Raw genomic sequence first — 24,001 nt, forward strand, 5'->3', positions numbered from 1 at the left:
CTCTTTTCCCCCTGCCATAAAAGCAGAGAGCAATGATGGAGTTGCATTAACAGTAGGAAGGTTTATTGGTTAAGGGCAGTAACCACCAGACCAGCAAGTTACCCCCCAGTCACCCCCATGCGCTCTTTTCCTCATTCCCATCCTCAAGCCTTTAGTGATCCACAGTGTTTATCCCATGCCCCTTTGAATTCTTTGACTGTTTTCATCTTCTCCTCCTCCGGAAGGGATTTCCAGGCATCCACCACCCTCTCCCTGAAGAAATATTTCCTGACGTTGGGTCTGAGTCGTCCTCCCTGGAGTTTCATTTCGTGACCTCTAGTTCTACTGATCTCTTTCCAGTGGAAAATGTTTGTTGATTGTGCATCATTAAAACCTTCCACCAGTCAATGTGGGCCAAGCAGATCCAGCAGGTGCAGAGTCATTTGCAGGAACTGAAGGGAGCAGCTCAAACAATGAAAACCTAATGCCCATTAAAGGCCCCATTTCCCCAGAGGCCACAGGACAATTCCTGACAGAAATGGAAGTTAAGTGTCACCAATCATGACCCCCCTATGTAAGTATTCTTGTTATTTTAGTGTTTACTAAAAAATCCTCTGTATTTTAGAATATCACACAAAATATTCTGTAACTATTTGATAAAATAATTCTTTTTATACTGAGACTTTTCTGTGGTTAAGAATTACGGTTTGTGTTGTGTACAGTTTGGATATCATCAGTCACTTTGAGGGGCACCCATGTCTGTGCTCTTTCCTGAATATAATCAGGACCGCAAGTCTCCTGCAATTCTGGGGATGCAGAATTTTCCTTAACCCTTCCCCGATGGGACCAAGGGTATTCGTGCACCTATAGAGTTTGCAAGTGGAAGCTTCCGGCCAGGAAGTCCTCATATATGTTCCCTGCACGCGGGACTCTTTCAAAGGCGCTTTCTTTGTAAACACGCATTTACCTCTGGAGAATACCTTTGAAAATTGCCTCCTATTTTCATAATTGAAAATAGATTTACATAATGTAAATTGTATGCAAATTCATTCAAATATGCTGCAGAATTTAAAAATCCTTGCCACAGAATTTAGCTCAGAGTGGCTGAAGGTAACTGGGGCTCCGATTATGATCTCCAGTACTATTTCACGTGCTTGTACCACTGCATATTACATCCTCGTGTCACAGATTTACTGCTAATCCCCCGCTGCATATTATATCTTTGTGTTACTGATAATAATCCCCTGCTGCGTATTACAGGCTCGTGTCACAGATTTACTGATAATTCCCCGCTGCATATTATATCCTTGTGTTACTGATAATCCCCCGCTGCATATTATATCTTTGTGTTACTGATAATAATCCCCTGCTGCGTATTACAGGCTCGTGTCACAGATTTACTGATAATTCCCCGCTGCATATTATATCCTTGTGTTACTGATAATCCCCCGCTGCATATTATATCTTTGTGTTACTGATAATAATCCCCTGCTGCGTATTACAGGCTCGTGTCACAGATTTACTGATAATTCCCCGCTGCATATTATATCCTTGTGTTACTGATAATCCCCCGCTGCATATTATATCTTTGTGTTACTGATAATAATCCCCTGCTGCGTATTACAGGCTCGTGTCACAGATTTACTGATAATTCCCCGCTGCATATTATATCCTTGTGTTACTGATAATCCCCCGCTGCATATTATATCCTTGTGTTACTGATAATCCCCCGCTGCATATTATATCTTTGTGTTACTGATAATAATCCCCTGCTGCGTATTACAGGCTCGTGTCACAGATTTAGTGATAATCCCCTGCTGCATATTATATCCTTGTGTTACTGATAATCCCCCGCTGCATATTATATCTTTGTGTTACTGATAATAATCCCCTGCTGCGTATTACAGGCTCGTGTCACAGATTTAGTGATAATCCCCTGCTGCATATTATATCCTTGTGTTACTGATAATCCCCCGCTGCATATTATATCTTTGTGTTACTGATAATAATCCCCTGCTGCGTATTACAGGCTCATGTCACAGATTTACTGATAATTCCCCGCTGCATATTATATCCTTGTGTTACTGATAATAATCCCCTGCTGTGTATTACAGGCTCGTGTCACAGATTTACTGATAATTCCCCGCTGCATATTATATTCTTGTGTTACTGATAATCCCCTGCTGCATATTATATCTTTGTGTTACTGATAATAATCCCCTGCTGCCTATTGCAGGCTCGTGTCATGGATTTACTGATCATAATCTCCCACTGCTTATTACATCCTCATGTCAAAGATTTACTGATAATCCCCCACTGCATATTATATCCTTGTGTTACTGATAATAATCCCCTGCTGCATATTATATCCTTATGTTACTGATTATAATCCTCCACTGCTTATTACATGCTTGTGTCACAGACTTACTTGCATGACTGTTTGCAGGTCTGGATACAGACCTCTCTCATTCCCACAGAATCCATCAGTTTGTAGAAACAGAGCACTGTCGAGACACAAGAAAAGCAAACATCTTCCTTCATAGCAAAAACAATTTATATGCAAAATAGCATACAATAAAAAAAGGATAAAAATGTGCCTGACCAAATTTACAGCAAAATGTAGCTAAAATTCTATAAAAAAACCGCATAAACATTACAAATATAATTTATAGGCCTTATTAATAGCCACATTTTTATCAGCAGATTTCAAAGTGGATATATGTGCCTAAGTTTGCTTTGAAAATGAGTGGCTACACGCAAACGTGCACATTTCTTCATGCATGGGAGCAGGTCTAAATATTCACGTGTGCGTTCTCACGCTGGTCTATGTCTGGTTTATTGTAGTCTCTGGAGGGCAGTTTTTCTTACCCCAATCTGGATTCTTGTAATTGTTGCAGTACTGGGAACCCGGCAATACAGGGTAGAGATATGAAGAACAGCCACATGCGTTGAACATCTGTGACTGGAAACAGGAGCGAAGACATGACTGCAAAAGTAAAGCAAAAAGAAATGTTCTGGGGTGAGCTGATAAGATCGGGGTGCCAAAGGCATCAATATTTATTTTATTTTATTTATTTATTTAAAAACTCTTCTATACCATCGTTAAGTTAATTCACCATCACAATGGTTTACATAAAGGCACAATAATTGGTATAGATTACAATTTAAACATGTGCCAACATAGAACGGTAACAAATTTTAATAAGAGAAACTGTTTGTTTGTTTTTGTTTTTAAAAAATTTATTAATCGCTTAACACAATTGGCCTAAGCGATGTACATAATTACACACACAAAATTAAATTAAAAGTTTCACAGAAACTGAACTCAACAAAAATTTAAACCAACAAATGTTATAAACAATTAAATCATCAAAAATAAGGTCAACAAACAAACCATTGTCACATTTGTATATGAAGTCAGATGGCATTAGCTTCATTACAGTACATCTCAAGTATACTATTAAGAAAAAAATCTTAATCAGTTAGATCACATTAACTTCGTTACATTACGTGTCAAAAACACGGGTAAGAAGAAAATCTTTGTAAGATGTTTTAAATTTCTTAAGATCATCCAGGGTGGTACATGTACGCGCAGTGCTCTCTCCCTTACCTGAGTGAGATGTGCTGATGTAACAGAAGGAACAGTTAGTAGAGCTTTATTAGCAGATCTCAGGTTTCTGTGTGGTACATGTACGCGCAGTGCTCTCTCCCTTACCTGAGTGAGATGTGCTGATGTAACAGAAGGAACAGTTAGTAGAGCTTTATTAGCAGATCTCAGGTTTCTGGGTGGTACGTGTACGCGCAGTGCTCTCTCCCTTACCTGAGTGAGGTGTGCTGATGTAACAGAAGGAACAGTTAGTAGAGCTTTATTAGCAGATCTCAGGTTTCTGAGTTTGTACATGTACGCGCAGTGCTCTCTCCCTTACCTGAGTGAGATGTGCTGATGTAACAGAAGGAACAGTTAGTAGAGCTTTATTAGCAGATCTCAGGTTTCTGAGTGGTACATGTACGCGCAGTGCTCTCTCCCTTACCTGAGTGAGATGTGCTGATGTAACAGAAGGAACAGTTAGTAGAGCTTTATTAGCAGATCTCAGGTTTCTGAGTGGTACATGTACGCGCAGTGCTCTCTCCCTTACCTGAGTGAGATGTGCTGATGTAACAGAAGGAACAGTTAGTAGAGCTTTATTAGCAGATCTCAGGTTTCTGTGTGGTACATGTACGCGCAGTGCTCTCTCCCTTACCTGAGTGAGATGTGCTGATGTAACAGAAGGAACAGTTAGTAGAGCTTTATTAGCAGATCTCAGGTTTCTGTGTGGTACGTGTACGCGCAGTGCTCTCTCCCTTACCTGAGTGAGATGTGCTGATGTAACAGAAGGAACAGTTAGTAGAGCTTTATTAGCAGATCTCAGGTTTCTGTGTGGTACATGTACGCGCAGTGCTCTCTCCCTTACCTGAGTGAGATGTGCTGATGTAACAGAAGGAACAGTTAGTAGAGCTTTATTAGCAGATCTCAGGTTTCTGTGTGGTACGTGTACGCGCAGTGCTCTCTCCCTTACCTGAGTGAGATGTGCTGATGTAACAGAAGGAACAGTTAGTAGAGCTTTATTAGCAGATCTCAGGTTTCTGTGTGGTACGTGTACACGCAGTGCTCTCTCCCTTACCTGAGTGAGATGTGCTGATGTAACAGAAGGAACAGTTAGTAGAGCTTTATTAGCAGATCTCAGGTTTCTGTGTGGTACTGTACACGCAGTGCTCTCTCCCTTACCTGAGTGAGATGTGCTGATGTAACAGAAGGAACAGTTAGTAGAGCTTTATTAGCAGATCTCAGGTTTCTGTGTGGTACGTGTACACGCAGTGCTCTCTCCCTTACCTGAGTGAGATGTGCTGATGTAACAGAAGGAACAGTTAGTAGAGCTTTATTAGCAGACCTCAGGTTTCTGAGTGGTACATGTACGCGCAGTGCTCTCTCCCTTACCTGAGTGAGATGTGCTGATGTAACAGAAGGAACAGTTAGTAGAGCTTTATTAGCAGACCTCAGGTTTCTGTGTGGTACATGTACGCGCAGTGCTCTCTCCCTTACCTGAGTGAGATGTGCTGATGTAACAGAAGGAACAGTTAGTAGAGCTTTATTAGCAGACCTCAGGTTTCTGAGTGGTACATGTACGCGCAGTGCTCTCTCCCTTACCTGAGTGAGATGTGCTGATGTAACAGAAGGAACAGTTAGTAGAGCTTTATTAGCAGACCTCAGGTTTCTGAGTGGTACATGTACGCGCAGTGCTCTCTCCCTTACCTGAGTGAGATGTGCTGATGTAACAGAAGGAACAGTTAGTAGAGCTTTATTAGCAGACCTCAGGTTTCTGAGTGGTACATGTACGCGCAGTGCTCTCTCCCTTACCTGAGTGAGATGTGCTGATGTAACAGAAGGAACAGTTAGTAGAGCTTTATTAGCAGACCTCAGGTTTCTGAGTGGTACATGTACGCGCAGTGCTCTCTCCCTTACCTGAGTGAGATGTGCTGATGTAACAGGAGGAACAGTTAGTAGAGCTTTATTAGCAGATCTCAGGTTTCTGTGTGGTACATGTACGCGCAGTGCTCTCTCCCTTACCTGAGTGAGATGTGCTGATGTAACAGAAGGAACAGTTAGTAGAGCTTTATTAGCAGATCTCAGGTTTCTGTGTGGTACATGTACGCGCAGTGCTCTCTCCCTTACCTGAGTGTGCACGTAGGTAAGTGCAGGCATATAAATGCTCAGCTAGATGTGCACGTAGGTAAGCGCAGGCATATAAATGCTCAGACTGTGCACATAGGTAAGCGCAGGCATATAAATGCTCAGCTAGATGTGCACGTAGGTAAGCGCAGGCATATAAATGCTCAGCTAGATGTGCACGTAGGTAAGCGCAGGCATATAAATGCTCAGACTGTGCACGTAGGTAAGCGCAGGCATATAAATGCTCAGACTGTGCACGTAGGTAAGCGCAGGCATATAAATGCTCAGACTGTGCAGGTAGGTAAGCGCAGGCATATAAATGCTCAGACTGTGCACGTAGGTAAGCGCAGGCATATAAATGCTCAGACTGTGCACATAGGTAAGCGCAGGCATATAAATGCTCAGATGTGCACGTAAGTAAGCGCAGGCATATAAATGCTCAGACTGTGCACGTAGGTAAGCGCAGGCATATAAATGCTCAGCTAGATGTGCACATAGGTAAGTGCAGGCATATAAATGCTCAGCTAGATGTGCACATAGGTAAGCGCAGGCATATAAATGCTCAGACTGTGCACGTAGGTAAGGGCAGGCATATAAATGCTCAGACTGTGCACGTAGGTAAGCGCAGGCATATAAATGCTCAGCTAGATGCCCAACCAGGTGCCCAACTAAGCGTCCAACTAGGCACACAACTGGATGCACAGCCAGAAGCCCTCGCACGAGCTGACGGAACCTCAGAGGGCAGCCTAATGCACAGGAAAAGTGCGTGAAACGCCGCAGCAGCCCTACCATGCGGCAAACAAGTAAAACCTGACAGTGGGGCCTGGACTGCCCACAGTCCCCAAGCTTTTTTATATTTTCTTCTTTACCTGAGCTCAGCCCATTCTGGCTGAGTACAGAGTCTGTGTCCAGCTCTGGGGGAGAGGGCAAATATCTTCACCCCCACACTGGCTTCCTGCACCTGCTTGCCTTTCAGCTGTTTTTTTAACAGTTAAGTCCTTGCCATCTGTAAACCAGCTACCATCCTGAGGTCCTCATCTGAGGGAAGGATCCAATATATTTCACCTCAGGAATTTTCAATTGAGGGAGGGTCCATACGGTATCATCACAGGAGAACGGGCCAAATTAATTTTCCTTCTTCTTTTCTCCTTCTAAAAACGTTAAGCAATCCTCAGTAGGGAGATGCACGTCTACCATCTGCTGGAGATGGAGAATACTGGCGGGCTGATGTTACTGCAGGGGTGTGATGTCAGCTTTGCTCTGTCTCCATCTGCTGGTAGAGGTGCATAACCCACTTGTTCTGGATCCACCTCTTTAAACGCTAAGAAATATAGCTTAGGAATGTTTTCAACTGAACCTACCTGGCTAGGGTTTTAGTGGAAAATTTCTAAAATCTAGCTGGTTAAAGTATGACTGGCTAGATTTAGGTCTGTAATTTGTGTGGCTAACTTTTCCTGCCTAAACATAGCAAGTTGTGCTGAATGTTGTGTTCCGCGGTCTTGCAAGGCCACAACTGCGGCTCCCTACCTTGCCCGAGACGGCGACCCACAGCGGGAGCCCCAGGAGAAGTCTCTGATCCTGTGCCCATCGCTCTGGCACAGGCCCCAGTGATGGTCGCCGGGTGAGGAGCCGTCCCTGCTCCTCCCTCGCGGCATCCAGCAGTGTTTCCTCCGCGGAGGAAATCCAAGATGGCCGCCGCCATCTTTAGGCGCAAGGCCGCCCCCCCCTCATCAGATTTAAAGGGACCTGATCCCTTTAACTATCCACAGCTGTTCCCTATGAGCCAGATTTGAGGAAATATAAAAGGAGGCTTCCTCTGCTCATTCCTTGAATTGGCAACGTCCCACGTAGTCAGGTCTGCTTGCTTCGGTGAGTTCTTGTTCTTTGGATCTTTGTTCCTGTCTCGTCTTGGTGTTCCTGGCTCCTGACTTCAAACTGGCAAGCGGCGATCCCTTGGTATAGACCTCGGACTGGTAAGCGACGACCCTTTGGCACTTGACCTCGGACTTCTTCTGGACCATCGTCTCCAAGGGCCCACCTAAGTCCCAGCAGCCCGGGTCCCTACGGACTCCTCCCGGGGGGACCACGGGCTTCCAGGGGTGAAGCTCCAGTTAGCCCTTGCACCGAACTCTCGGCTCCTTGACCTCTCAAAGGTCCACCTAAGTCCCAGCAGCCCGGGTCCCTACGGGATCCTCCTGGGGGGACCGCGGACTTCCAGTGGCGAAGACTCCGTTCCTCTCCTTGACGTCACGACTCTTCGTCTGCTTCCACAAGTTGCCTCAGTCTCCAGTGCCGAGGGTCAGCTGGTCACATCTTCTGCTCTGCCTCGCCATCCGATGGGAGAACCTAAGGATCCACTTCCTCAGGTATACCATCCTCCCGTCGGTCCAAGGGTTCACAACCTGAGCATAACACTGAAAACCAGAAGCTAAATCAGAAGCCCACCCAAGCAATTGCTCTGAAGCTGCCCCCGTTTCTGCTGATTTGTGAATATAGGTGGTCACATTTAGAATATAGGAACATAATTGTCTTTGGTTGATCAGTGGTACAAATTTTAAAGCAAACGTTTAGCCTACTAAGTTCCAAAGTTAGCTGGTTAAACCTTTTTGAAATTCCAGTCTATACTAACAGTAAGCATCAGTGACAGAAGCAGCCTTTGAACCCATCGTGTGCGCTGGGTGTACGTGCAGGGCATGAGAGTGGGTGAGCGCGGCAGAAGCAGCCTTTGAACCCATCGTGTGCACTGGGTGTACGTGCAGAGCATGAGAGTGGATGAGAGCGGCAGAAGCAGCCTTTGCACCCATCGTGTGCGCTGGGTGTACGTGCAGGGCATGAAAGTGGGTGAGAGCGGCAGAAGCAGCCTTTGAACCCATCGTGTGCGCTGGGTGTACGTGCAGGGCATGAGAGTGGGTGAGCGCGGCAGAAGCAGCCTTTGAACCCATCGTGTGCGCTGGGTGTACGTGCAGGGCATGAGAGTGGATGAGAGTGGCAGAAGCAGCCTTTGCACCCATCGTGTGCGCTGTGTGTACGTGCAGGGCATGAGTGTGGGTGAGAGCGGCAGAAGCAGCCTTTGAACCCATCGTGTGCGCTGGGTGTACGTGCAGGGCATGAGAGTGGGTGAGAGCGGCAGAAGCAGCCTTTGAACCCATCGTGTGCGCTGGGTGTACGTGCAGGGCATGAGAGTGGATGAGAGCGGCAGAAGCAGCCTTTGAACCCATCGTGTGCGCTGGGTGTACGTGCAGTGCATGAGAGTGGATGAGAGCGGCAGAAGCAGCCTTTGCACCCATCGTGTGCGCTGGGTGTACGTGCAGGGCATGAGAGTGGATGAGAGCGGCAGAAGCAGCCTTTGAACCCATCGTGTGCGCTGGGTGTACGTGCAGTGCATGAGAGTGGGTGAGAGCGGCAGAAGCAGCCTTTGAACCCATCGTGTGCGCTGGGTGTACGTGCAGGGCATGAGAGTGGGTGAGCGCGGCAGAAGCAGCCTTTGAACCCATCGTGTGCGCTGAGTGTACGTGCAGGGCATGAGAGGGGGTGAGAGCGGCAGAAGCAGCCTTTGAACCCATCGTGTGCGCTGGGTGTACGTGCAGGGCATGAGAGTGGGTGAGCGCGGCAGAAGCAGCCTTTGAACCCATCGTGTGCGCTGAGTGTACGTGCAGGGCATGAGAGGGGGTGAGAGCGGCAGAAGCAGCCTTTGAACCCATCGTGTGCGCTGGGTGTACGTGCAGGGCATGAGAGGGGGTGAGAGCGGCAGAAGCAGCCTTTGAACCCATTGTGTGCGTTGGGTGTACGTGCAGGGCATGAGAGTGGGTGAGAGTGGCAGAAGCAGCCTTTGAACCCATCGTGTGCGCTGGGTGTACGTGCAGGGCATGAGAGTGGCAGAAGCAGCCTTTGAACCCATCGTGTGCGCTGGGTGTACGTGCAGGGCATGAGAGTGGATGAGAGCGGCAGAAGCAGCCTTTGAACCCATCGTGTGCGCTGGGTGTACGTGCAGTGCATGAGAGTGGATGAGAGCGGCAGAAGCAGCCTTTGAACCCATCGTGTGCGCTGGGTGTACGTGCAGGGCATGAGAGTGGGTGAGCGCGGCAGAAGCAGCCTTTGAACCCATCGTGTGCGCTGAGTGTACGTGCAGGGCATGAGAGGGGGTGAGAGCGGCAGAAGCAGCCTTTGAACCCATCGTGTGCGCTGGGTGTACGTGCAGGGCATGAGAGTGGGTGAGAGCGGCAGAAGCAGCCTTTGAACCCATTGTGTGCGTTGGGTGTACGTGCAGGGCATGAGAGTGGGTGAGAGTGGCAGAAGCAGCCTTTGAACCCATCGTGTGCGCTGGGTGTACATGCAGGGCATGAGAGTGGCAGAAGCAGCCTTTGAACCCATCGTGTGCGCTGGGTGTACGTGCAGGGCATGAGAGGGGGTGAGCTTGGCAGAAGCAGCCTTTGAACCCATCGTGTGTGCTGGGTGTACGTGCAGGGCATGAGAGTGGTTGAGAGTGGCAGAAGCAGCCTTTGAACCCATCGTGTGCGCTGGGTGTACGTGCAGGGCATGAGAGTGGGTGAGCGCGGCAGAAGCAGCCTTTGAACCCATCGTGTGCGCTGGGTGTACGTGCAGGGCATGAGAGTGGGTGAGAGCGGCAGAAGCAGCCTTTGAACCCATCGTGTGCGCTGGGTGTACGTGCAGGGCATGAGAGTGGGTGAGAGCGGCAGAAGCAGCCTTTGAACCCATCGTGTGCGCTGGGTGTACGTGCAGGGCATGAGAGGGGGTGAGCTTGGCAGAAGCAGCCTTTGAACCCATCGTGTGTGCTGGGTGTACGTGCAGGGCATGAGAGTGGTTGAGAGTGGCAGAAGCAGCCTTTGAACCCATCGTGTGCGCTGGGTGTACATGCAGGGCATGAGAGTGGGTGAGAGTGGCAGAAGCAGCCTTTGAACCCATCGTGTGCGCTGGGTGTACGTGCAGGGCATGAGAGTGGGTGAGAGTGGCAGAAGCAGCCTTTGAACCCATCGTGTGCGCTGGGTGTACGTGCAGGGCATGAGAGGGGGTGAGCTTGGCAGAAGCAGCCTTTGAACCCATCGTGTGCGCTGAGTGTACGTGCAGGGCATGAGAGTGGATGAGAGCGGCAGAAGCAGCCTTTGAACCCATCGTGTGCGCTGGGTGTACGTGCAGGGCATGAGAGTGGGTGAGAGCGGCAGAAGCAGCCTTTGAACCCATCGTGTGCGCTGGGTGTACGTGCAGGGCATGAGAGGGGGTGAGCTTGGCAGAAGCAGCCTTTGAACCCATCGTGTGTGCTGGGTGTACGTGTAGGGCATGAGAGTGGTTGAGAGTGGCAGAAGCAGCCTTTGAACCCATCGTGTGCGCTGGGTGTACGTGCAGGGCATGAGAGTGGGTGAGAGTGGCAGAAGCAGCCTTTGAACCCATCGTGTGCGCTGGGTGTACGTGCAGGGCATGAGAGTGGGTGAGAGTGGCAGAAGCAGCCTTTGAACCCATCGTGTGCGCTGGGTGTACGTGCAGGGCATGAGAGGGGGTGAGCTTGGCAGAAGCAGCCTTTGAACCCATCGTGTGCGCTGAGTGTACGTGCAGAGCATGAGAGTGGATGAGAGCGGCAGAAGCAGCCTTTGAACCCATCGTGTGTGCTGGGTGTACGTGCAGGGCATGAGAGTGGTTGAGAGTGGCAGGAGCAGCCTTTGAACCCATCGTGTGCGCTGGGTGTACGTGCAGGGCATGAGAGTGGGTGAGAGCGGCAGAAGCAGCCTTTGAACCCATCGTGTGCGCTGGGTGTACGTGCAGGGCATGAGAGTGGTTGAGAGTGGCAGAAGCAGCCTTTGAACCCATCGTGTGCGCTGGGTGTACGTGCAGGGCATGAGAGTGGCAGAAGCATTTGAACCTGGGTCTCCTGGTTCCCTTTCTGTTATTCTCTCAGGGCAGCTTTCTGCAGGTGTTATGTACTACAGCACAGTACAATGTGTGCAAGGCACCAGAAGATTGTTCTGTGTCTTCAGGGGTCAAGTTAAATCCATTTCTAGCAGGACTGACAGTCCACTAGAAGTAGTTTTAGTGCATAATAACCTTTTCCTATTGTGGTGTTATTACAACTCCAGTACCTGGATTGAGTATGAGCCATTATATGCTCTGTACAGATTCAGCCAAGGACTATCGGACCCATCAACTGTGCATGAGCTGTACGGTGCACCCAAATGCTGAATTTCATCCTAAAATAAGAAAGTTGCATTATTCAGAATTTCATAGTAGAATTCACTTCAACAGGAGAATAAAGAGGAAGAGTCTGCACTGCTTTGCCATTGGGTCAAAGGGCAGGACACTATGCTGCTGTGTGATATGTGTAAGAACAAGACAATATTCTGCCATATGTAAGATGTGTGCTTAAGGAATAAAAGTTGGATACTCTGTTGGATATATGTGCAGAGCGTGAGAGAGGGACACTGCACTGTGTGCTGGATGTACATGCAGAGCGTGAGAGAGGGACACTGCACTGTGTGCTGGATGTACATGCAGAGCGTGAGAGAGGGACACTGCACTGTGTGCTGGATGTACATGCAGAGCGTGAGAGTGAGACACTGCACTGTGTGCTGGATGTACATGCAGAGCGTGAGAGAGGGACACTGCACTGTGTGCTGGATGTACATGCAGAGCGTGAGAGAGGGACACTGCACTGTGTGCTGGATGTACATGCAGAGCGTGAGAGTGAGACACTGCACTGTGTGCTGGATGTACATGCAGAGCGTGAGAGAGGGACACTGCACTGTGTGCTGGATGTACATGCAGAGTGTGAGAGTAAGACACTGCACTGTGTGCTGTATGTACATGCAGAGCGTGAGAGTTGGACAGTGCGCCATGTGCTGGATGCACGTGCAGAGTGAGAAAGTGGGACACTGTGCTGTGTGCTGGATACACGTGCAGAGTGAGAGAGTGGGACACTGTGCTGTGTGCTGGATGCATGTGCAGAATGTAAAAGTGGGACACTGCGCTGTGTACTGGTTGTACGTGCAGATCAAGAGTGAGTTAGTGTGGTGCTGGGTATACATGTAAAACGTGGAAGCAGGACACTGCGCTATGTGATGAGTGAACATACAGGTCATAATAATAGGTCACTGTGCTATGTAGTGGGTGTATGTGCACTACATGAAAGTGGGATAACCTGCAGTACTGTTTGATGGGTTAACATGCAGGTCATGAGTGTGGGACACTGCATTATGTGATGGGTGAATATGCAGGTCAGAGTATTACACTGTGCTGTGTGATGGGTGATCATTTAAAACATGAGTGGGACACTGCAGTATTGTATGATGGGTGAGCATGCAGATCATGAGTGGGTCACTGTGCTGTGTGATGGGTGAATATGCAGGTCATGAGAGTATTGCACTGTGCTGTGTGATGGGTGAATATGCAGGTCATGAGAGTATTGCACTGTGCTGTGTGATGGGTGAATATGCAGGTCATGAGAGTATTACACTGTGCTGTGTGGTGGGTGAATATGCAGGTCATGAGAGTATTGCACTGTGCTGTGTGATGGGTGAATATGCAGGTCATGAGAGTATTACACTGCGCTGTGTGATGGGTGATCATTTAAAACATGAGTGGGACACTGCAGAATTGTATGATGGGTGAACATGCAGATTAAGAGAGTGGGAAACAGCGCTGTGTGATGGATGAGAGTGGGACTCCATGGTGCTGTGTGAGCAGTGATTCCCAAACCTGTCCTCAAGGTCTCCCAGTCAGTGAGGTATCCAGGATATCCACGATCAATTTGCATGACAGATATTTGTATACAGTGGAGAGAGAATCAAAGCAACTCTCAAGGATGTGGAATTTTGCAGAATATTTTTGTCTCTCTAACGTCTTGGCTTTGATATTCTAGGATACCTATGGCTGCCTCTAGAGTAGGAAAAGGTCACAAGTCCTTCAGCTTCTGCTAATGTGTTTTTGCTTTGTTAAGAAACAGTTTTAACAAACTACAGAGCAAAAATATTCTTTATCAAATTCTTTTAATGCCAGCGCTACTGTAAAACTTGTTCTGCTTTGGATTAACCAGTTCCAACCAATCTTGCTAGCTGGCTGGCTGCACGCCCATCAGATCACATTCTTTGTCAGACTCACCAACATGACCCCAATAGATGTTTCTGCTCCGGTCAGTGCATAGATGCCCAGATCTTTCAGGTAAGGGTAGCTTCTTTGCTCATGGATCATAATTACTGATGCAGCAGTAGACTGAAGGTACGGGATATATTCTTCCTGGTTGATATCCAATATTAATTTCAGGCCTGTGCAAGTAACAGTATGGAAATGCAAGATCCACTTAGCACAGCATAGACATTTTATTTCTTAGATTATTTAGTTTGATTTATATGCAAAATGCTTAACGTGCACACCTCACTTCTGCCAGGGCTTTAATAGAGCCTTGGTGTCAGTCCTGTGTTAGGTGGCCATGCGATTCCTGAAGCTGTGGATGTGTCCAGGGTCAAGTTCTACTATTTCTTACGCTCATATTTTACCTTCACAAAGGCAAAGTGACTCCCTGTCACCAGTAAATTGTTTTATAAAGATGAAAGTTTGAGGTAAGAGAAGCCACTGCTGTTTAAATAGTAATTCTAATGGACAAAGAACATTTTGTTAGAACAATACTAAAAGGAGTAATTCACAAGATTAAAAACTTGCAGGGGGCATGGTTATTTTCTAAAAGTACCATCCTTGAGGCCCAGACAGAATGTATTCCATACATTAAAAAAGGAAGGAAAACCAAACAACTGCCCACATTGTTTAATAGTGAGGTGAAAGAGACAGTTAAAGCCAAAAAAGCATCTTTCAAACAATAGAAAGCAGACCCAAATGAGGAAAATTGGAAAAGTTAGATGTAAAAAAGTAATTCAGCAGGCTCACAGAGAATTTGAAAAGAAACTTTCCCTAGTAGTAAAAAAACAGGTAATAAAACCGTTTTCAAAAACATCTGAAGCAAAAAGCCTGTGATGGAGTCTTTTGGGCTGCTAGATGACCCAGGGGAAAAAGTGGTACTCAGGGAGTACAAGGAAATTGCAGTAAACTAAATTAATTCTTTACCTTGCTCTTTAGGAAGGTTATTCCTACTCTAGAAACATTTTTCGATGGTGCTGATTCTAAGTGAATAAACAAAATTGCTGCAAAACTGGAGGATGTAATAAATCAGATTGACAGACTAAAGAAAAACAAATCACAGGGACCAGATGGTATTCTCCCCAGAGTTCTGAAGGAACTCAAACATGAAATTGCAGACTTGTTTCTGATGATCTGCAATCTCTCATTTAAAACAGCCACAATACCTGAAGACTGGAGGATGGCCAATACAATGTCAATTTTTAAAAAGGGTTCCGGGGGTGATCAGGAATATACAGACCAAAAAGCCTGATTTCTGTGCCAGGGAAAATGATAGAAGCTATCCTTAAAAACAAAATACTGAGCACATAGACATGGTTTAATGGGGGAGAGTCAATATGAGTTTTGCAAAGGGACGTCTTGCCTTATCAATTTATTAGATGTTTTTGAGCAGATAAAGATGAGCCAGCTGATGTAGTGTATTTGGATTTTCAGAGAGCATTTGATAAAGTCCCTCATGAGACTCCTCGCAAAATTGGGAGGTCATGGGTTAGGAGTCAGTGTCCTATTGTGGATTGGTGACTGGATAAAAGGCAGGCAACAGAAGGAGGACTAAATGGGCAGTTTTCCAAACGGAGAAAGGTCAATAGTGGAGTGCCCCAGAGGAGCTATTTAGTATATTCATAAATGATCTGGAAAAGGGAACAGTGACACAAAATTGTTTTGAGTCATTAAAACTGCAGCAGATTGTAAAGAGCTGCAAGGCACTATGAGTCATGCAGGTGGAGTGCAGTAATGCAAAGGAGCTGCACACGATGGGGGCAAAGGTCTGATGTGCACAAATCGAGAGAGAAACCTTGGGGTGATAATTCTGATGATCTGAAGATGGTGAAGCAATGTGACAGGGCGATAGCTAAAGCCAGAAGAAGGCTGGGCTGCATAGAGAGAGGAATAACCAGGAAGAAAAAGGAGGAGATAATCCCCTTGTACAGGTCCTTGGTGAAGCCTCACCGGGAGTACTGTGTTCAGTTCTGGAGTCCGTATCCCCGAAGGGACTGAGACAGGATGAGGCGGTCCAGAGAAGGGCGACCAAAATGGTGTGGGGTCTGCACTGGAAGATTTATGAGATAAGACTGAAGGACCTAAATATGAATATCCTGGAGGAGAGAAGGAACAGGGGAGATAGGATACAGACTTCTAAATATCTGAAAGGACCAACATCAGGAAATATTTCTTCACAGAGAGGGTGGTGGATGCCTGGAATATCCTCCCTAAGAGATGGTGAAGACAAGAACAGTAATGGAATTCAAAAGGGCTTGGGATAAATACTGAGGATCCCTAGATGCTAGAGAATGGAAATGAAGAAATGCGATCATTTCTATTAACTTTAGGTGTAACATTTCTGCATGTTTATTCTCCTAGTTATTGGTTAAACATACTACTTGTTTTTTTACCAGTTAATGTGTTTTTTATTGTAAAGTGCTTTGCTGAATTAATGTTTTCTGTAAACCGAGGTGATGTGCCACACGTGCTGCGGTATATAAAACATCTTTAAATAAATAAATAAAATAAATGTGCACTGAGCGGCAGTTACTAGCCTAAGCAACCTGCTGGGCAGACTGGATGGACCATCTCAGTGTTTATTTGCTGTCATTTACTATGTTACTATAAGACTGGCATTAAATGACAGATGCATAGAAACATGACAATAGATAAAGACCATATGGTCCATCCAGTCTGCTCATCCATCCAATTAATTTAACATTATTTATTTATTATTTTATTTATTTTGAACTTTTCTATACCGACATTCATGTGGCAAGATACATATCATATCGGTTAGCAGTGTAACACAATATTGCAACAAGCATTACAGAGAACTGGGAAAACAGTGGATAAAACTGGGGGTAGAATAAGCAGCTGTTAACCAGAGAGACACTTAGAGAACGAAGAGTCTATTAGGCAAGAAACTGTAAGTCCACACCGGAGAAGTTTAAAATAAATATAAGTAAAAATAAAGTAAATAAAGGTACAATAACAGGTCTGTGAAGGATTACAATTCTCATCACCTCCTTAGAGATCCCCTGTATTTATCCCAAGCTCTCCTGAATTCAGGTCCTATCCTCATCTCCACCACCACCACCACTGGGAGGCCGTCCCATGCATCCACCACCCTCTCTGTAAAGAAATATTTCCTGAGATTACTCCTGAGTCTACCCCCTTTCACCCTCATCTCATGACCCCTCATTCTAGAGCCTCTTTTCCACCCCCTGTGCATGGAAACCTTTATGGTATTTGACTGTCTCTATCATATCTCTCTTTCCCCTAGGGTGTACATGTTCAGATCTTTAAGTTTATCCCCATGTGATTTAGAAGGAAGACCACAGACCATGTTAGCAGCCTCCCTCTGCAGTGACTCCATCCTGTTTATATCCTGTTGAAGTGAGGTCTTAGCAATATCACCTCCCTTTTTCTGCTGACCATTCCTCTCCCTATGCAGCCAAGCATCTTTCTAGCTTTTATCATTGCTTTATCGTTCTGCTTGGCCTCCTTAAGATCATCAAATACAATCACCCCAGATCCTGCCCCTCATTTGTGCTTAGAAGAATTTCACCTCCAATACTGTGCCTTTCCCTTGGGTTTTTGCATCCTAAATACAATACTCTCCATTTTTAGCATTAAATCTCAGGTGCCAGACCTTAGACCATTCCTTGAGCTTCGCTACAAGTACAAAGTAATGCAGCTAGAGAAAAATAATCCCAACTATAGGCGCGTGATGCTGGGGTCCATATTACGCGTCACCACTCACTTAGAATCCTGTGTACAATTCTGGAGATCGCACCCTATAAAGGATATAAACAGGATGGAGTCGCTGCAGAGGGAGGCTGCTAACATGGTCTGTGGTCTTCATCATAAAGGATATAGGGACAGACTTAAAGATCTGAACTTGTACACAAGAGAGGAAAAGGAAGATATGAGAGACCTTCAAATATCTGAAAGGTGTGCATGCACAGGAGGGGAACCTTTATCAATGGAAAGGAGGCTGCAGAACGAGGGGTTGTGAGATGAGATTGAAAGGGGGAGGACTCAGGAGTAATCTTAGGAAACCTTTCTTTACAGAGAGGGAGGTGGATGCATGGAGAAGCCTCCCTGTGGAGGGTGAGGGTATCAGAATTCAGGAACGTCTGGGATAATTACAAGGGCTATCTGGGGAATTAGTTGGATGGATGGGCAGACTAGATAGGCCCATGTGGTCTTTTTCTGCCATCATGCACCTCTGGGGACAGGGAAATACCTACAGTACCTGAATATACGTTGCCTTGAGGTAGCACTGAAAAGGCACGAGCTGAATCTAAAATAAAAAAAATACTGGAAGTGCTGTGATAGCACGGCCGGGCTAGAGCTCCTCCATTGCCCTTTACAAGGTTCTCACCAAATTCCACTCCAGGATTGGTAGAAAACAGCACATCCTCATCCTGTCCCCAGTTGAAGATGTAGCAGTTTCCATAGTTGGGGTGAAACAGGTGGGTGAAGTTTCTGAAAGATAAGCACAAAGTGAGAGAGAATGAAAATCCTGAAGGGGAAAAGGGTGCGTCTCTCATCAGCTCCTGATCGTTGGTGAGGCCTGGAGGGAAAGGGTCCCACACTGGGGAGGGGGACGGGATGGGGGCAGAATGCAGCAGCTCTCAGGCTCTTAATGGGAGGCTGGGGGAGGGCTGCAGCTCCCATGGGATGGAAAAAGCATTGGTGGTTCACTGTGAGCAACTTTAGGAACCACAAATTTCAATTCAAACGTATTCATGGAATTATAGCCCCACATTCAATCTATAAATGAAATAATGCTTTGGATGAACTTAAGAACATAAGATGTGCTGGCGAACTAACCTCAGGGCCCTGCAGACAGTGCAGAACGTGTTGCCAGAGGATGTGGTTAGTGCAGTTGGTGTAGCTGGGTTTAAAAGGATTGGATAAGTTCTTGGAGGAGAAGTCCATTACCTGCTATTAAGTTCACTTAGAGAATAGCCACTGCCATTAGCAATGGTAACATGGAATAGACTTAGTTTTTGGGTACTTGCCAGGTTCTTATGGCCTGGATTGGCCACTGTTGGAAACAGGATGCTGGGCTTGATGGACCCTTGGTCTGACCCAGTATGGCATGTTCTTATGTTCAGATGGGCAGTGCAGCATGCGGCTATGCAGGAGACCTCACTTTGTGTCCGGGGCTGATCTGCTGTCTGCATGGTGGGCTAGGAGGTGTAGTGTTTGACTGGCCATGGAAGGGCCCCGTAATTGGCCACCCTCACTCCAGGAGCTGCCAACCCACCCTTTGCCGCCATCCTGTTTCTCCCACTTGGCCCTTAGGCATGCATAAGAGAAGATAAAGGTCCCACCGCAGGGAAGCAGCTGAGGTGCCTCGGCAACACGTCCTCTGAGTAGCCTGCAGTGTGTCCTCATTACCTTGCTTTGTGCCTTGCCCTGCCTGTCTCTCTGCTTATGTCTTGCGCTAGCCTTGCCTTTGACTAGTTGTGTCCTGCCTTGCCTTGCTAGTGCCATGGACCTTGTCCCGTTCCTACCCTTGCCTTGTTCATGCTCCGCTGGTCTCCCCTGTCTGGTCTGGTTTGCCCTGCCGTGCCTGGTCCCTGGTGTCATATTCATCTTGGCCTGATTTCCTGGTATTGCCATTCAGTGTCATCAGTGGTCTTCTTACAACACAACACAGTGTCGGAGCTGTTATGAAGTTGGCTGTGTTAGGCTTATAAGCAGCATCACATTAGCTAAGTGCATTTATGATTAAGAGGATGGGTTAAACAAAAGGGAGTGTGGGTGCTATATTGAAGCAGCACATGAATGAAGTTTAAGGTGCTTTGTCTTTACACTATTTGCAGGCCGTTGCGTGGCAAGAGACAGTTTATTGAATTTTTAGCACCAATGGTCTGATGCTGTGTTTATATGTTGAAGTAGTTTAAAAACCGTTTGAAGTTATATTTTCTTCTTCTATATCACTTGTGCTAAGCTTGAAACATGTACATTTGAACAGCAGGAGCTGCCATTCTTGGGCTACATTGTTTCCCGGGACGGGTTATGCATTGACCCAGAGAAGGTCAAAGCATCAGAGATTGGCTCCAACCTATCGGCCTCAAGGCCTCTGCAATGCTTCCTTGGCTTCATCAATTATTATCAGCAGTTCATGCATGGGTACTCCTCCTTGGAGGCCCCTCTCACAGCCCTTAGCAAAAAGGACACCGACATCAGGCACTGGATGGAAGAAGCCATACAGGTCTTTAACAGCCTCAAGAAGGAAGTCCTAAGGGATCCCTGTCTCCATCATCCAGATCTATCAAAATTCTTCATTGTGAAGGAGGATGCTGCGGCCGTTTGGGTAGGGGGCCACAATGTCCAAGGAACCCTTTTACCATACTTTTTTGTTTTCTAAGAAGTTTACCCCTGTGGAAGGGAATTACACGATTAGGGACTGGGAGCTTCTAGCTGTGAATCTGGCACTGGAAACATGGCACCATCTGCTGAAAGGGCCTAGTTATTGGATTACAATTTATATGGACCACAAAAATGTAGTATATCTCCTGCAGGCTCAGCGTTTGACCTTTATCAGGTCAGATGGTTGTTATTTTTGATTGTTTTGTCTTTGATCTTTGGTACTCCCCTGTGGAAAAAAATCAACGGTCTTTCATGGTCGTTCAAAACCGAAGACTCCCTGGAACCTCCTCACCACATCATAGTTCCAGCGAGAAATGTGGTCACTGCTACAGTACCTGTTCCACCTGGAAAGATGGTAGTTCCCACATGTCTAAGATACTTAAATGGGCCCACGACTCCCGCCAGGCAGGGCAAAACCAGTGTCACTAGTTCTTCGCCATTACTGATGGCTTCCTGTGAAGCATGATGTGTGGCAATACGTGGAATCCTGCCCCCACTGTGCAATGCAAAACAGCTCTCATGTTCACCCTTGGGGGGCTGTTATAGCCATTGCCAGCCCCCGAGGAACCCTGGACACATCTGGCCACTGTCACTGACCTTCCTCTCTCTAATTACTACATCATTGTCTGGGTGGTGGTGGATTGCTTTTCTAAGATGGTTCACTTCACACCACTCCCCAGCCTTCCCTCTGAGCTGGAGCTGGCCTGCCTCTTTGTTCAACACATCTTCTGTTTACATGGGCTTCCTGCTTACATTCTCTCAAATCGAGAAATGCAGTTTACTGCCTGTTTTTGGAAAAGCCTCTGTAAAAAAAAAAGTGCTATCACGTTGGATTTCACCTTCTCATATCACCTGCAAAGCAATGGATAGACAGAGTCAACCAGATCCTCAAAAGATTCTTGAGCGCCTATGGTAATGAACGTCAAGAGAAGTGGGCTTCACTTCTTCCCTGGGCAGAGTTCTGCACAACAACCATGTGGGAAGTTCAGCTGGTTGCTCACCCTTTCATATAGTCTTTGGATAGCATCCTAGGGTGCCACTTCCTGTTCCAGTGTCCGTCTTCTGCCCTGCAGCCAACACTATGAGCCAAGATCTGAAAGGTCTTTGGCAAAAGCCACACCAGCTTCTTACTGCAGCGGCCAGTCGATTCAAGAAACAAGCTGATAAGAAGCAGGGACTGGCACCTCAATTCAAGCTTGGGGAACTTGTGTGACTAAGTACCCAGAATCTACACCTTAAGATGTCTTCAGCTACATTTGCACCCAGGTATGTGGTGCCAAGTCCCATTATCCCCCAGGTGGCACCAGTGGCTTTCCAATTGAAACTTCCATCCATGCTCAAGACACATGTGTTCCTCGTCTCTCTCTCTCAAGCCAATGGTCCTGTCATGCTCAAGACACGTGTTTCTTTTCTCTCTCTCTCTCAAGCCAACGGTCCTGTCATGCTCAAGACACATGTATTCCTCGTCTCTCTCTCTCTCAAGCCAACGGCCCTGTCATGCTCAAGACACATGTGTTCCTCGTCTCTCTCAAGCCAACGGTCCTGTCATGCTCAAGACACATGTGTTCCTCGTCTCTCTCTCTCTCAAGCCAACGGTCCTGTCATGCTCAAGACACATGTGTTCCTCGTCTCTCTCTCTCTCTCAAGCCAACGGTCCTGTCATGCTCAAGACAAATGTGTTCCTCGTCTCTTTCTCTCTCTCTCTCTCTCAAGCCAACGGTCCTGTCATGCTCAAGACACATGTGTTCCTCGTCTCTTTCTCTCTCTCTCTCTCTCTCTCAAGCCAACGGTCCTGTCATGCTCAAGACACATGTGTTCCTCGTCTCTCTCTCTCTCTCTCAAGCCAATGGTCCTGTCATGCTCAAGACACATGTGTTCCTCGTCTCTCTCTCTCTCTCAAGCCAATGGTCCTGTCATGCTCAAGACAAATGTGTTCCTCGTCTCTCTCTCTCTCTCTCTCAAGCCAACGGTCCTGTCATGCTCAAGACACATGTGTTCCTCGTCTCTCTCTCAAGCCAACGATCCTGTCATGCTCAAGACACATGTGTTCCTCGTCTCTCTCTCAAGCCAACGATCCTGTCATGGCCCTCACAGCTGCCTCCTAAACCTGGTGGGGGGGGGTAATTTCTGAGGGGGATACTCAGTACGAAGTCCAGAAGATCCTAAACTACAAAAAAGAGTGCAGAACAAAATACAATACCTTATTTCTTGGAAGGGCTTTGTCCCACAAGAGAACTCATGGGAACCTGTTTCAAAACCTCCAAGCCCCCCAACTGCTAAATGAATTCCACCTAAGCTTTCCCCAAAAGATGGAGCCTAGAGGCTTGAGGAAAGGGCTTAGAGGAGGGGACACTGAAACGTTTGGCCGGCTGTGATGAGCTGAACTCACCCTTGTGAGCTTCCGACCTGCCGAAGCTGAGGTGTCCTCCTTTGTGCTGGGAATGCCGCCATCCTGTTTCCCCCACTGGGCCCTTAGTGTGCATGTGAGGTCCCTCAGCAGGAAAGCAGCTGAGGTGCCAGGAGATGATGTCAGTGCCAGCTGAGGATTTAAACCTCAGCTGTGCTTCCAGTAGACTGCAGGGTGTGCTGCTCTCTGTGTCTCCTGATTACCTTGCTTTGTGTCTTGCCCTGCCTGACTCTCTAACTTTGCCTTGCTCTAGTTGTGTCCTGCTTTGCCTTATCAGGTTCCTGGTCCTCATCCCGTTTATACCCTTGCCTTGTTCCTGCTCTGCTGGTCTCCCCTGTCTGGCCTGGTCTGCCTTACCCAGTCCTTAGAGTCATATTCGTCTTGGTCTGATTGCCTGTTACTATCCTCTGCTACAGACTCAGACCACTCTCATGCCTGCGGCCTGGTATGGACCTTTGGTATGGATACTTCCTGCTTGCTGCCTGCTCTGATCCTTGGCCTGAACCTGGTAACCATCTGATCACTGCCTGTCCTGACCTTAGCCTGTGTTTGGACACTCTCTCTGACCGCCCCCAGGGACATTTGCCTGCTGACCCCTGGAACCCAAGGGCTCAACCTGCAGGGAACGGGCTGGTATATGTGAATGTCCAGCTGAGTCCCAACAAGAGGAGTATCGGCCAGCTGTCGGTGTGGGCCATGCCACAGCCTAAGGGCTGACATCAGTGACAGGAGGTACTGTGGATGCACCAGGCCTGCTCCTACAGTGACACCTGCTGGCCAGTTAAGAGGAAGATGCAGTCTCCTGGTGAAAGGGTCAGCAGAGCAGATAGGCAAGAAAGAAAGTAATAATGACCCTGTTTCAGGGGACAGGAAGTTATAGAAGAAGAGGTCATGATACAAGATAATGGAGAAACACTTTTTCACAGAAGGGGTGGTGGAAGTGTGGCATGATCTTCCAGGATGGGTAGTGGCAGCTACAACAGTTTAACAGAGTTTAAGAGGGCCTACGATAAGTACAGAGGATCCTGAGTTGCTGAAAGTGGAGAGAACAGAAAGCTGGACGTACGGACATGACGTTAAGCATTCGTATTGCTGTGCTTTATTAGGACTGCCAGAATGTGCAATGTGGTTAATATGAAGTGCCAGAAGTCCTAGTGGTAACACCAGCATTGTGTGAGAGGCTGCAAGCTCAGTGATAACAGAAACTCAGGCGCTCACCTAGCCTGGGTCTGTCTGGCAAACTATGTGGGGGATTTGGGAGGCTGGATGCCCGGGCAACGTGTTAGAGTCTTGTGGCTAGGAATGGAGGGAACTGAATATGCAGAGGCCCTGCAGGTGGTGCCACTCTATGGCGGGCAGCAGGGATGCATCCTTAGCAGTAAGGACAGGTACCTGGGCAG

The 24,001-nt window shown here is 47.3% G+C and overlaps 1 protein-coding gene across 1 annotated transcript in view; it reads right to left on the reverse strand.

Moving 5' to 3' along the window:
- Nucleotides 1–24,001, reverse strand: part of LOC115082287 (amiloride-sensitive sodium channel subunit beta-2-like) — a 60,792-nt gene that overhangs the window by 19,015 nt on the left and 17,776 nt on the right. Inside the window, exons 5-9 of the mRNA XM_029586520.1 lie at nt 18,192–18,295; nt 13,790–13,953; nt 11,776–11,883; nt 2,848–2,965; nt 2,408–2,483 (exon numbers count right to left, since the gene is read on the reverse strand). Of these exons, the coding sequence (XP_029442380.1) occupies nt 2,408–2,483; nt 2,848–2,965; nt 11,776–11,883; nt 13,790–13,953; nt 18,192–18,295 (570 nt within the window). The remainder of the gene's footprint in view (nt 1–2,407; nt 2,484–2,847; nt 2,966–11,775; nt 11,884–13,789; nt 13,954–18,191; nt 18,296–24,001) is intronic.

Source organism: Rhinatrema bivittatum, unplaced genomic scaffold, assembly GCF_901001135.1.
Source record: "Rhinatrema bivittatum unplaced genomic scaffold, aRhiBiv1.1, whole genome shotgun sequence".
In the NCBI taxonomy this organism is placed as follows: domain Eukaryota; kingdom Metazoa; phylum Chordata; class Amphibia; order Gymnophiona; family Rhinatrematidae; genus Rhinatrema; species Rhinatrema bivittatum.